At 42.6% G+C, this 15031-nt stretch overlaps 1 protein-coding gene across 1 annotated transcript in view; it reads right to left on the bottom strand.

The window, feature by feature from the left end:
- Positions 1-15031, bottom strand: part of IGSF21 (immunoglobin superfamily member 21) — a 65135-nt gene that overhangs the window by 14463 nt on the left and 35641 nt on the right. Inside the window, exon 8 of the mRNA XM_078781081.1 lies at positions 124-345. Coding sequence (XP_078637207.1) covers positions 124-345 — 222 coding nt within the window. The remainder of the gene's footprint in view (positions 1-123; positions 346-15031) is intronic.

Genomic DNA, 15031 nt, shown 5'->3' with positions numbered 1-15031 from the left:
ACAATATGGTTGTATGTTCAACATTGATGGGCCAATTATCACATATTGACACATTATGCACAACAAACCAGCAGTGAAACAATGTAGAACTAGACCAGCCTGCAGCACTTTTGGTCATCACACCAAGACTGCCGACTCACCAAGAGTCCGCTCGATCCTCATGGGCATTGATAGCGCAGGATGTTGTATCTCACAGGAGAAAAGCGCTTTGTCATCTGACCGGAGGTCAAATACCCAGCTGAGCCGCAATCGGACTTCCACAGAGCCGTCCCGGCCCGGAACAGCTGCCCGCCTTAACGAGTAGCCTGGTGCGACCGGTAAAGGATGTGACAGACCTGGAGGCAGCTAGGAAATAGAGAAAGGACATTTAGTTTATAGACAAAAGTGTTTTAATTTAGTCTCATTCTAAGGACTATAGATCCATTCCTAGAGAATAGGTCTAACGCTCTGTACGTATCTCAACTCTACTGAACGTGGCCATCCAAGATCAAAACATATCAAGTAATTTTGACCTGAGGATGACTCATTAAAATCGGGCTTTGGGAAAGGGCTTGATACCCATTATGAGTAAGTCACCAATCTTGATTGAAATACTGTGATTAATACGTGCAGTATTCAAGTAATGGCCAAAAAAGGCTGCTTTTCACCTTTCGAAATGAATTTTAAACCAATTGGAAAAATTTAGTTGAGGAATGGTTTCATCAAACCTAAGAATGAAGAACTACTCCAACAAAGGTTTCTGACATGTTTCATTGGTCTGTTTGGTCTTTCCGTGTGCACATAGATCATGAAACTGCGATTCCAGGTTCAAATCCCATAGAGTGTTACTTTGATAATTGTCTCTCTGGTAGTGAAACGGAAAACCAAATACTGCATCCAGGCGCAGCCAAGTGAGCCTTCCAGAAATATTCCTGCAATAATTCACTTCTCCTAAGACAGACAGGTAAAGAAAGAGAGAAATAAAGAAGAAGCAAGAATTAGAATGAATAAAGAGAGATATGAAAAAGTAGAAAGAAATGTGAAAACAACAAAAATGTTGGGAAGAACAAGAACCCAGATAGATAGATTTCAGCAGTTCTTCCTCAGGCAAAAACGCAGCAACAGTTACAAGCTACCAGAGGTCCATTAGCGGGGAAGCACAGTTCACACAGCATCAGGATGTGGTACAATAACACATATAAAAGGTACAATTATATTACAAGGTATTCTAGGGGTTTTTTCGGCACTTTGTGAATGGCCAAAAAAAAAAAAAAATCCCTTCAAATTAGACCATGATTAAAGATTGCCAATGGTTTTTCGGAATATTTTTTTTCGTTTGGGTTCCCCTTTTAGGCTCTTTTAGGTATTCAGGATCTTTTCAGTATTTTGGGTCTTGAGGGTCTTCAGGGTCTTTTCAGTCTTCGGGGTCTTTTTGGTCTTTGGTGTCTTTTCAGTCTTCGGGGTATTTTTGGTCTTTAGGGTCTTTGGAGTATTTTGGGTCCTCAGAGTCTTTTGGGGTCTTCAGGGTCTTTTGGTTCTCTTGGGTCTTTGGTGTCGTTGAGGGTCTTTGGAAAATTTTCAGTCTTTTGTGGCTGTTGGGAATTTTGGGGTATTTTGGGTCTTTGGGGTCCATTTGGTCTTTTCAGTCTTTTATACTTTGGGGTCTTTTGGTTCCTCTGGGTCCTCGGGGTCTTTTGGGGGTATTTCTGGTCCTTGGTGTCTTTTGGGTCCTTGGTCTTTTTGGGTCCTCGGGGTCTTCTCGGTCTTTTCGGTCCTCAGAGAGTTGGGAGGGGGGGTCTTTGAGGACCTCTGGGTACCTTCGGTTAAGTATTTCAGGTTACAATTGTGCATGGCATCAAGTCAGCTGTCCAACCAATGGGTGAAGAGCGGACCTACATACAAACATACATATACATACATATACAATAAACATACATACATACATACATAATCACAAACACTTGCTCCATTATATATAGATTATTATTTTATTTTATCTTTTGCCCTTTCCTGGGGGTTGATTTTTATAGGAGAGGTGTGAACACTATCTGTAAGGTGAGGAATGAAACACAAACAGCGCATTCAACTTTTGACAAGACCCTCTCGCAGATATCGCAATCCTGACACAGGTATACAATCACCCATCCATACCTCAGCTATCTACCTACAGTTGTGGCCAAAAATATTGGCACCCTTGCACTTTTTTCAAATAATGCACCATTTCTTCCAGAGAATTGTTGAAATAAAAAAAATCGTTTGGTATCCACATGTGTATGTCTTTGATTTGCAGTGGAACAAATCAAAAAAAGCTGGAGAAACTACAAAATCTTAGCTTATCCAACACAGAAATCCTAAAATGGCCCGGACAATATTACTGTCACCTTTTAGAAGGTATTCTATTATTGTCACCTTTTAGAATGTATTCTCGGGGTTTTTTCGGCACTTTGTGATTAAAAAAAAAAAATTGGTTATTTTTTGTTATAACAATGAGATTTCAACCAGGTGATTCTCCTTTACTTTGGAATTGAACTCACCTTTGGTGCAGGTGCCTGCAATATAAAAATCACTCATTCAACCAGTTTGAATAGAGAAAAAGTCATTCTGCTGTTTTGTGCCACTGTGTGTACTGCAATGAGCATGGAGAAAAGAAGGAAAACCATGAATTGGCTGAGGAGGTCAGACACAAGATTGTATCCAAACATGGACAATCTCAAGGCTACAAGACCATCTCCAGAGACCTTGATGTTCCTGTGTCCACCGTACGTTCTGTTAGCAAGAAGTTTAAGGCCCATGGCACTGTAGCCAACCTCCCGAGACGTGGCCACAAGAGAAAACTTGATCGAAGATTGCAACAAAGGATTGTTCGAATCGTGGAGAAAGCACTTCGATCAACTGCCAAAACAGATTCAAGCTGACTTCAGACACAAGGTATTTGGTACGATGGATGGTATTTGGTACGACGGATCGACACAAGGTACGACGGATGGTGTGAGTTTCAACTCACACCATCCGTCGTCAACTCAATGAAGGGGGGTTCTATGGTAGGAGACCCAGGAGGACCCCACTGCTGAGAGAGAGACATAAGAAAGCCGGAATGGGGTTTGCTAAAACACACTTGAACTAGAACGGCACTCAGTAGAGAGCATACCTCTACCAGGTGAACAGTTTATGTTTTGTATCCGAGAGTAGACAAGAAAATCACAATATAGAATCACATTTAATCAACATTAATCGGCTCAACGCTCCAATCGGCTCATCTGATCATGTGCTTGTTAAAGTGGACATCACTCTGACCATTCTCAGAGAGCCTCCTCAGCGTCGACGAGTCTGGCATTTCACTCAGGCCAACTGGCACGGTCTTCAAGCAGCCATCAATCATCTGGACTGGTTTCCCATCTCTACTGCCTCTGACATCAACTCATCCTGGGAATTCTTCCAAAGTAAATTGCTCTCTCTCATGCACAGATTTATCCCATCTCGCCTTCAGTTGTCATACCCTTCCTCCCGTCCATGGTACACGGAATCTTGTGGTGAGGCATTTGCCCAGAAACAACTTGCCTTCGCCTCCTGGAAAGCAAATCCAACGAAAGGAAATCTCATTTCCTTTCACAAAGCCCGAAACAAGTGTGTGTCCACCCTCAGGAGAGCCAGGAAACAATATCTCTCCGTTCTCAAGACCGAACTCTCTTATCTGTCTCCCTCTTCCAAATCCTGGTGGCGTCTGGTCAAATCCGTTTCCGGTGTTTGTTGCCCCTCCATCACCTCGCTTACCTCAAACGGCTGCACAGCTGACACTGCACGTGAAAAATCTGAATGCCTCATCTCTGTGTTTGCCTCTAAAACTTGTGTCCCAAACCCATCCCTCTCTGTACCCACCATACCCAGTCGTACCCAGCTGTTCCTGGACTCTCTGTCCTTTCCTCCTGACAAGGTGGAAAAGTTTCTGTCAACCCTCGACTCTGATTCTGCAACTGGACCTGACGGCATCAGCCCACGGGTCCTAAAATCCTGCTCTGCCACTCTTTCACTCCCTCTCTCTGTTCTCTTCACTTTCTCTTTTGCTCAAGGTCATCTTCCATCACCTTGGAAATCAGCCAACATCACCGCTTTGCACAAAAAAGGTGCAAAAACATATCCTTGCAACCACAGACCAATCAGCCTTCTCCCAATTATCAGCAAAGTCATGGAATCCATCATTGCTTCGGATATCAAATCTTTCCTCTTCTAAAATGGCTTGATCTCTGATCATCAATTTGGTTTCAGACCAGGTCACTCTACTCTGGCCATGCTGCTTCTGCTGTCTCAACAATGGATGGAGGTCCTCAATGCCAAACAGGAAATTAGAGCTGTCTCCCTTGACATATCATGTGCCTTCGATACGATCTGGCACCCTGCTCTGCTCACCAAACTCTCCTCCTATGGTATCCATGGAAATCTCCACGCTTGGCTTGCATTCTTCCTCTCTAGTCGTAGTCAACGTGTGGCCCTGAATGGGTTTCTCTCATCTCCCCTTCCTGTTCAGGCTGGAGTTCCCCAAGGCAGTGTTCTGGGCCCTGTGCTTTTTCTGGTCTTCATCAATGATCTCTCTGAATCTCTTGGAAATCCTCTCTATCTCTTTGCTGATGACTCCACTCTCTGCTGCTCCATTCCTCATCCCTCAGATCGGCAGTCTGCAGCCTCCTCACTCTCTGCAGACCTGGACAAAATCACAGACTGGTCAAACAAGTGGAACATGTCTTTCAATCCTGACAAATCTCACACTCTCACTATGTCTCTCAGAAAAGACCGACTGGACAACCCTCCCATCCACTTTCTGAATAATCCTCTCCAAGACGTTCTGTCACTCATGCTTTTGAGTCTCACGATCTGCCATGATCTTTCCTGGGAAAACCACATTTCAATTCTGGCCTCCAAAGCCAGTCGCCGACTGGGCATCCTCCGTCGTGCGAAGTCCTTCCTTGGCACACCTGAGCTCCTCACCACATACAAGGCTTTCATCCGCAGCTCAATGGAATACTGTTCCCCCCCTCTGGGCCGGTGCTCCTGCCTCACACCTAGATCGGCTTCACTCTGTTGAAACCAAAGCTTTCAGAATCATTGGAATCTCCCGCGATGAAGCTAACTCCGAGGGCCTTTCACTTACTCACCGCAGGCAGGTTGGTGGGCTTGCTGTCTTCTACCGACTCCTCTCCGGCCTTGCTCCCCCAGCTCTATCTGTGCTCTGTCCCCCAAATACTCCTACAGGTCGCACAAGATCTGCCTGCAACCCTCTTATGGTTAAACTGCCAAAATCAAGACTCTCTGCTCACCTTCACTCCTTCATTCCTCTTTTCTCCCACCTCTGGAACAAACTCCCCCATTCCCTTTAATCCCACTCCTCCCTCCAGGTCTTTAAAACAGCTGTTCACCACCATCTCTTATCTTGCCCGATCCAAAACCTTGATTTTTTTCTACCCCTGCTAATTTCCCCCCAGATTCACTTTTTTGAAATACCAACTTCCTTCCTGGAAGTCCTTGCAGTGTCCTTGTGTTTTATACTTCTCCCACACCTCCCCCCCTTCCCACGCCTCCTCCCCCAAAGCCCTCCCACAGATCTCCCGATGCCCCTGCTCTCAAATGTTGTGTTTGTGTGCTTCATCTTCTCTCCCCATCTTGTCTACCTCTACCCTTATTAAATGTTTTGTGTGTCAGTTTGATTTTTTTTGTGTGTGATAAATGTTAGCTCTTTCACGAGCCTCGATCCTGTATACAAAAAAAAAAAAAACATCATCCGTCCACAACTTTTTGAGATATCCTGCTTTGTATCATTTTTGGCCCTATCTCCCAATTGTGAAGAATCACTTAGAAAGTTATACGAGCTGGATCCGGATCCGGATCTTCAAAGAAATTGAACCAATTCTTCCTTGTCAGAGACACAACCTGTCCAACAAGTTTCGTCCAAATCCATCCATAACTTTTTGAGATATCCTCGTATGTATAGTTTTTGGCCCTATCTCCCAATAGTGAAGAATCACTTTAAAAATTCTAGTAGCTGGATCCGAATCCGGATCTTCACCAAAATCTAATAATTTTGTGCTTGTCACATATGCTACCTCTCTGCCAAATTTCATCCAAATCCATCCACAACATTTTGAGATATCATGTTCACAAAAAAACGGACAAACAGACAGACAGGTGAAAACATAACCTCCATCCTCCTTTGTTGATGGAGGTAACAAGCCAAAATCCTTCTGGGAAGATGTCCTGTGGACAGATAAGACAAAATTAGAGCTTTTTTGTAAAGCACATCATCTCTATGTTTACAGAAAACAAAATGAAGCCTTCGAAGAAAAGAACATCTTCCCTGCAGTCAAACATGGAGGAGGTTCAGTGATGTTTTGGGGTTGCTGCGCTGCCCCTGGCGCTGGGTGCCGTGAATGTGAGCATGGCATCATGAAATCAGGAGATTACCAAGGCATTTTGGAGCGCAATGTTCGACCCAGTGTTGGAAAGCTGGGTCTCCGTCAAGGGTCATGGGTCTTGGAGCAGGCCAATGACCCCAAACACACTTCAGAAAGCACCCAGGAATGGTTCAAAACAAAATGTTGGACTGTTCTGAAGTGACCAGGAATGAGTCCAGATCTAAATACCATTGAACACCTGTGGGGAGATCTGAAAACAGCAGTAGGGAGAAGGCACTCTTCAAATCTGGAAGAACAGGAGCAGTTTGCACCAGAAGAGTGGGACAAACTGCCAGTAGAGAGGTGGAGGAAGCTCATTCATGGCTATAGGAAGCACTTGACTGCAGTTGTTTTGTCCAAATGTTGTGCTACCAAATATAAAGTCTCGGGTGTCAATAATTTTGTCAATGCCATTTCTTTTTATTTTCTGATTTAAAAGGATATATTAAGCTCTGAATCAAAAACAAAGGTTCTGTAATATTAACAGAGAAATAAAGAATTGTGGAGACCAAATACTTTTGTTAATTTAAACTTATTTTTAGAGAAAATTGTGAGTTATTTGAAAAAAGTGCAAGGGGGCCAATATTTTTGGCCACGACTGTCACTCCTGCCAATGTCATTACCCACCTCCATCCCCAATGTATCAAGGTACTTCAATTCATATTTAAACCTACCCAGTATATGCCATGTTCTGCTGCCACTACCTTTCTAAGGAGACTATTCCATGCATCCCTGTCCTTGCTACCATCTTAACTCTTCTTTCCTCTGAAGCTATACCCCCTTGTCATGTCAGTGTCTATTCTGCTGAAAAATTCTTCACTTATCGTTTCCACAACCTTCATTATCTTAAACATCTCCATCATATCCCCTTGTAATCACCTCCCTTTCATTGTATAAAGCCATGTCTCTCAGCCGCTCCTCGTAGCTTAGTCTAGCTAGGCCCGGAATCAATCTAGTCGCTCTACTGTGAAGTTTATGGCAACCATTGTCCTTCCACAGATGTGACGACAAAAACTGTACACAATATTCCAGATGAGATCTCACTAAACTCCTATATGGAATTTTTACATGTGGAATTCAATCAGTCGATCTATTGCGGAATGCAACTAGTAAGGGAAACATATGAAAATCTGTTAACTAAATTGTTACCAAAAAATTTCTTCACCAATATGTTTGTAAAGGTGTGTAATAACATGTGTTAAAATGTTGAAGGTCAACTCCCGTGGGAAACCCAGAAAAAAAGCTGTTGAATTCGGGTACCGAAAAATTATTTTCGAGAATTTTTATTTTTTTTAATCGGCCCTTAAGTAACTTATGAGGGGTCAAATAAGGGTTTTTCATGATTCTGAGTTGATTGTTAACATTTATATTTCACCACAGACACTCCTTTGTGGAAAAATAATTTCTAAATATATCTCATTTTCTACTTTGCAGGACATGGAGTCTAGCAATATGGATGAAGACGTTACTCCACCTGTGCTCAATTGCTTCATCTGTGCACGCTCGGATACACCAGCTGAAAGGCTCATACAGGCAACTCCAAAGGGATACTCAACTTTATTGAAACAAGCAGAAACTGTCGAAAATGTTACTGTTGTGGAACGTATGAAGGAGGCTCAAAAGGAAGGAAAACTGAGGTACCACCAGAAGTGTAAAAATGATCTGTACAACAACTTTGTTGCAACCACCAAGAAGTCAGCTCAAGCATCAAAGGCAGAGAAAGAGTCATCAAAGTTGAAGAGAAGACGCACTACTTGTGAGTTCAGTTCATCAACTGGCTGCAGTTCTAGAAGATCACAGTCAGTTGACCTCCTGTATAAGGATGTATGCATTCTTTGCAACCAACCAGCCCAGCTCTACAAAAATAATCCAGCACAAGCTAGAAAGAAATACAGAGTGCCAGATAATTTGACTGCAGATACACTGAAGGCAAGCTTGCTGAAGACAGCACGGAGTCGCGGGGATGACTGGGGCACTGAAGTCACTGGACGCCTGGAAGGGATCAACGACTTGGTAGCAGAAGAAACACTGTACCATTTGCGATGCAAACTTATGTTTGCGAGAGGTGACAGTTTGTCCAAGACTGATGAGGAAGGAAAAAGGAAGAGAGGACAGAGGAGTATTGATGAGGAGCGAGAGGCAGTTTTTATTGAATTCTGCGAATGGTTAGACTCAGAATTAGAGCATGGGGTAATGAACATGGACCAAGTCCATGAAAAGCTGCAGGAGTTTGATCAGTCACCAGAGAAGAGCCTTTCTTATTCAAAGCATTGGCTAAAGATAAAACTTCTAGAGAAATACGAAGACACCTTGTATTTCACAACACAGGAAAGAAGGGCAGATGTACTCTGTCTCAAAGATGGCACCGACAATATTCTGCGAGTGCATCATGCTAATCTTGACCATGGAGATGAGAAGACTCAGATCATAAAGACGGCACTCAAGTTCATATCCAATGATATTGCCTTGATTGATTTAGGTCCAAAGTCATACCCCACCACACACAGTATGACTGACATCGATAGTCAGCTGACACTTGTTCCTGCAAGCCTTCAGATGTTCTTGAGACCGATTGTCAAGACAGACGAAAGAGTTGCCGTTTGGGGGCAGAATTTTATTAAGGCCTGTCGACCTCGGTCTGGAGTATTGCCACACCAAATGGGGCTTGCCATACAACTTGATCATCGATTTGGGTCAAAATGGATGCTCAACAAGTTCCACCGGCTGGGATACACTGAGTCTTACACGGAGACACAAAACTACAAATACTGCTTCCTTAATAGTAGGAGTGGAGATGATGTTCCAGATACTTCTGGCACTCTTGACACCATTGTGGAGGAAACCGATGAACAGATCAATGATGAGGTTGATGAGGATCCTCAAGCGCAGCATCACCACCATGTTGATGCTGCGCTTGAGGATCAATCAGTGATGACAGCCAAAGTGCCAGCCAGTGAAAGTGAATTGTCAAGTAATGATCAGGTGGTCTTTATGGAGGTTGGGGAAACAAACAATGCAGTCACTCAGTTTGTTGGAGACAATATAGATTTAAACATTGTCTCTATTCACGGAAACACTCCCTTTCACTCAATGGGTTGGATCGAAGTCACCTCTCCGGCACCACCTTTGCCAGATCCACAGACAACAGCAGCTTTCCCCCAGGTGAAGTTGAAGGCACTCGACAAAGCTAAGATCCTGAGAGGAACTGAAGTAAAGATTATTCCATTTACGAACAGGAAACAGATAGGAACGAACGCGATCATGTTTCTCCCCCTCGCTGAGCTTTCCTCCTCCCTGGCTCATGATCAGCCACTCCTCACTCCAGGTGACACACTCTGGGCAGTGGGGTGGGTGATCAAACCAGAGACTCTACCTCCAACAGAGGGTGCAGCTGCACAACATTCACTCCGTGCCTACCTGCAGACCCGGGACTGGATCCTTCTACAGAGCATGTCTCTGAACCCCAGTGACTATGGATGGACAATAGGTGTGCATGGGTATGAGCCAGTTCCAACACTGGACCCCACGGCTCCTGAGGAGCTATTGCAGTTCACGAGCTGTAATTGTCATGGAGATTGCAGCAACCGGCGATGCAGCTGCAAGAAGAATGGGGTCACGTGCATCTCGGCCTGTGGAGTCTGTAATGGCATTACATGCAGAAACTGCAGTCATGATGTTGTTGAGTCTGAAGAAGACATCGACAATGACTGTTGAAACTTCTGACATTGTGAATGAGAAATAACTCTTGAGTATTATATATGTATGTGAAATAAAAGCTACTTTGTGTGTAAATGTAAAAGTGAAAATATAAATGTTAACAATCAACTCAGAATCATGAAAAACCCTTATTTGACCCCTCATAAGTTACTTAAGGGCCGATTAAAAAAAATAAAAATTCTCGAAAACAATTTTTCGGTACCCGAATTCAACAGCTTTTTTTCTGGGTTTCCCACGGGAGTTGAACTTCAACATTTTAACACATGTTATTACACACCTTTACAAACATATTGGTGAAGAAATTTTTTGGTAACAATTTAGTTAACAGATTTGTGAAATATCTCATAAAATGCCCTTACTAAACTTTGTAATCCTGCTGATCTCGGCCTCAAATTTGTACAAAGAACAGAACAGGCCTTTGCAGTACTTTCACAACATTCTCCATGACATTAGGGAGGGACACAAAGAGATCGACAGCTTTGAAGATTCCACCTCCAGGCAAAAGTTTGACGGTGAAAGAAAATGGGCAGTTTGGTGTTAAGTGTGTGTGGAATGTTTGACATCACATGATCAAAGAGTTTGCCCTTTGGTGGATAATAAAATTACTCTATTTTAGTCTACGTGATGATTTTGATGATAAGCTTCAGAATATCTCGAATTATGATTACATTATGTATAATACAACAGCACTTCTTAAAGCGCAAACCTCTGTCGGGCTACAGTGTTCCATCCCCCGGTTTAGTATCCCACTGATAGGCCGGATATGGATTCGGACCTGGACCAAAATCGAATCGGCTTGTCCTTCTCAACTACCCAACCCATCTACCAAGTTTTGTCATAATCTGTCCACAACTTTTGAGATATTTTCCTGTATATTCGTTTTTAGGCCCATCTCCCAATAGTGAAGAATCACTTAAAAAATTACATTAAAAAAAAATTCTCGTATCGGGATCCAGATCCGGATCTTCAACAAAATTGAATCGATTCTTCTTTTTCACACATCCAATCTATCCACCAAATTTCATCTGAATCCGTCCACAACTTTTTGAGATATCCTGTTCAAAAAACAAACAAACAAGAAATATGTCATGCATAGCATGATACTTGTGAAATCCCTAAAATAATTTGTTGACTTTTGGCCTTTGTTGACCTTTTGGCATCAACATCATTGGTGGTTGAATCCATTGACCTGATATGCAAATCCGCTTCAAATTTCAAGTCAGTCGCATGAAAATTGAGGATTTTAGAAATTCTACCTTGAGGTGTTGACCTTTTGGCCTATGTTGACCTCAAAAATAATTGGTGGTTGAATTCATTGACCTGATGTGTAAATCCTCTTTAAAGTTTAAGTCAATCTGATGAAAATTGAGGATTTTAGAAATTTGGGAATTTGTTGACCTTTGACCTATGTTGACCTTTTGACCTCAACATGAATAGGTTTCTTCTTTATGACCAACTCTATCATTTGGTGAAGTTTCGTAAAGATAGACAGACAGACAGATAGGCAGAAAGCCTGGTGTTGGCTTAGACAGATAGACAGACAAGCCTAGTGTTGGCTTAGCGGTTTGGGTGCTGGCTTGGGATCCTGGGTTCGAATCCCGGTCGATCGCTGAATTAACACCAGGGGGGTTGACTCGGCCTGTCATCCTTCCGATGTCGGCAAATTGAGTACCAGCTTGCTGGGATGAATGATCCCGGTGTGTACCCCGATTTAGAATAGGTACACCGTGTCTCTGCGCATCGGAAGAGGCGACTAAAGGGTTGGCGTCAGGAATGGCATCCGGCCATAAAAACATTGCCTCAAAAAGGGAACCATGATTGTCATGGGGCCCGCAAGGCTAACCACCACTTCAGCAGAGAAAATGGACTGAAAAGAGGAATTTTTTATTTTCATTTTTTACAGATAGACAGACAGACAGACAGACAAACAGATAGACAGAATAACGCACAAGATCGACCAATATACTTGAAAAACCTTCGATTTTCGCAAATAACAAACAGACAGACAGGGGTGAAAGCATAACCTCTTGTCCACCTTTTGTGGAGGGGGTAACAAAACAATTTGTCCATTCCTTGATTGGGATTTTAGTTCTTCCTGTAATATAATATGTCGCTTTCAGCCTCCGATTCCAATACCACTCATTGCTACAAAAAATGACGTCCTTGGTTTTGTTATGTTCCCCACTTATGACATCATAGCCAGTTGTAAGATGAATAATCCATGAAAGCTCCATCAGTTCTGGCCAGGTGTTTCACAATGAAGGCAATAAACCATGCACTTGAACCTGAGTTCTTCATCTCACTAACATGCCTTCACTGCCTAATTATCCATCGTTATTGCTGGTAATGGCGATTAATCACCCATGGACATTTCATCAGGGCAGCAGGACGGATCCCGTCTGATATTGCATGCTCGCCTCTGAAATACCTGGGGTCAGGGTTCATGGCAGATTTACATCCGAGTGAAAATGTCATCTGGATAATTGCCAGAAACGAGAAATGCATCGTAGAGTACGTCATCCTCCAAAAGAGACGTTAAACCGGCTGGCAAGTCATTGGATAGAAATGGTAAAGACCTGCCAGCATCCCTCTAATCCACTCCTCCCTCCGGGTCTTTAAAACAGCTGTTCACCACCATCTCTTATCTTCCCCCATCCAAAACCTTGATCTCTTCTACCCCCGTTAATTCACCGCAGATCCACTTTTTTGAAATACCGACCTCGTTCCTGGAAGTCCTAGCAGTGTCCATGTGTTTTATACCTCTCCCACCACCCATGCCCTCTTCCCCCAAGCCCTCTACCTCCCACAGATCTCCCGATGTCCCTGTTCTCTGCTATTGTACTTGTGTGCTTCCCTCTCTCTCCCCATCTTGTTCTCCGCTCCATTTATCTTATGTTTTATGTATCAGTTTGTTTTTATGCGGTTAATGTTAGCTCTTACACGAGCCTCGATCTTGGACACACACAAAAAAAAAAAAAAAGAAGATTTGTTGTGATTGTCGAGTTTTTGTGATCAATGTTAGCTCTTACACGAGCCTCGATCTTGTACATTAAAAAAAAAAAAGTTTTGTTGTGATTGTCGAGTTTTTGTGATCAATGTTAGCTCTTACACGAGCCTCGATCTTGTACACAAAAAAAAAGAAAAAAAGATTTGTTGTGATTGTCGAGTTTTTGTGATCAATGTTAGCTCTTACACGAGCCTCGATCTTGTACACACAAAAAAAAGAAAAAAAAGATTTGTTGTGATTGTCGAGTTTTTGTGATCAATGTTAGCTCTTACACGAGCCTCGATCTTGTACACAAAAAAAAAGAAAAAAAGATTTGTTGTGATTGTCGAGTTTTTGTGATCAATGTTAGCTCTTACACGAGCCTCGATCTTGTACACACAAAAAAAGAAAAAAAACATTTGTTGTGATTGTCGAGTTTTTGTGATCAATGTTAGCTCTTACACGAGCCTCGATCTTGTACACAAAAAAAAGAAAAAAAGATTTGTTGTGATTGTCGAGTTTTTGTGATCAATGTTAGCTCTTACACGAGCCTCGATCTTGTACACAAAAAAAAAAAAAAAAAATTGGGTGTGATTGTCGAGTTTTTGTGATCAATGTTAGTTAGCTCTTACACGAGCCTCGATCTTGTACACACAAAAAAGAAAAAAAGATTTGTTGTGATTGTCGAGTTTTTGTGATCAATGTTAGCTCTTACACGAGCCTCGATCTTGTACACACAAAAAAAAGAAAAAAAGATTTGTTGTGATTGTCGAGTTTTTGTGATCAATGTTAGTTAGCTCTTACACGAGCCTCGATCTTGTACACACAAAAAAAAAGAAAAAAAGATTTGTTGTGATTGTCGAGTTTTTGTGATCAATGTTAGTTAGCTCTTACACGAGCCTCGATCTTGTACACAAAAAAAAGAAAAAAAGATTTGTTGTGATTGTCGAGTTTTTGTGATCAATGTTAGTTAGCTCTTACACGAGCCTCGATCTTGTACACACAAAAAAGAAAAAAAGATTTGTTGTGATTGTCGAGTTTTTGTGATCAATGTTAGTTAGCTCTTACACGAGCCTCGATCTTGTACACAAAAAAAAGAAAAAAAGATTTGTTGTGATTGTCGAGTTTTTGTGATCAATGTTAGTTAGCTCTTACACGAGCCTCGATCTGTACACACAAAAAAAAAAAAAATAATTGGGTGTGATTGTCGAGTTTTTGTGGACATTCCATGGTAACTTGTGAAGGCCACCGTGGGATCTTCAACGACTCCCAGTTTAAGGTCCATCCGAGGATGGCTCACACATTGATGAATCACCTGCCTGAGAGACACCAGGACGGCAGTTTATAGCTGGGTCGGGATTCGACCACCTATTGTTTGACAGAGAGCTTCGTGTCACCTTAAAATAGGTTTGATTATGCGAGGCAGCGACACCGAATTGAACCCGGCAAAACAGAACCAATCAGCAGGAGTGGAGAATCCAGGTGGGACGAGTTGGTTACAAATGAAATGGAGCAAACTGCGAGCGGCTGAACGACCCAAAGAGGCGCACGTTACAATGTCGCGTGGATTGGATCGTAAAAATCTGCATCGCCTGTTCTCATCTGCACGTTGCACCTGAGAGACCTTTTGGGGCCTCTCCACGTGATGCACTAGTGCAATTTTGGGGTAGTGCGCACACCTGCCGTGTCATGTCATCTCCCACGCCCTGACCTGCACCCTCTATGAATCGTTGTTGCCACTTACAAGTCCATTCCTTCCTCACGATGCTCTTTTATAATCATTGATAAATTAAAACAAATATTTTATTAATATTCCCTCGATATCAGCTGCGAACGGCTACACGGAATATGTTTGCACATTCCCATTAATTTCTGCTCAGAATACTCGATCTACCTCGTACATTTGCAA

This window comes from Myxine glutinosa, chromosome 6 (assembly GCF_964187855.1).
Source record: "Myxine glutinosa chromosome 6, kmMyxGlut1.1, whole genome shotgun sequence".
Classification (NCBI taxonomy): Eukaryota; Metazoa; Chordata; class Myxini; order Myxiniformes; family Myxinidae; genus Myxine; species Myxine glutinosa.
This window is presented reverse-complemented; position numbering and strand designations above follow the sequence as displayed.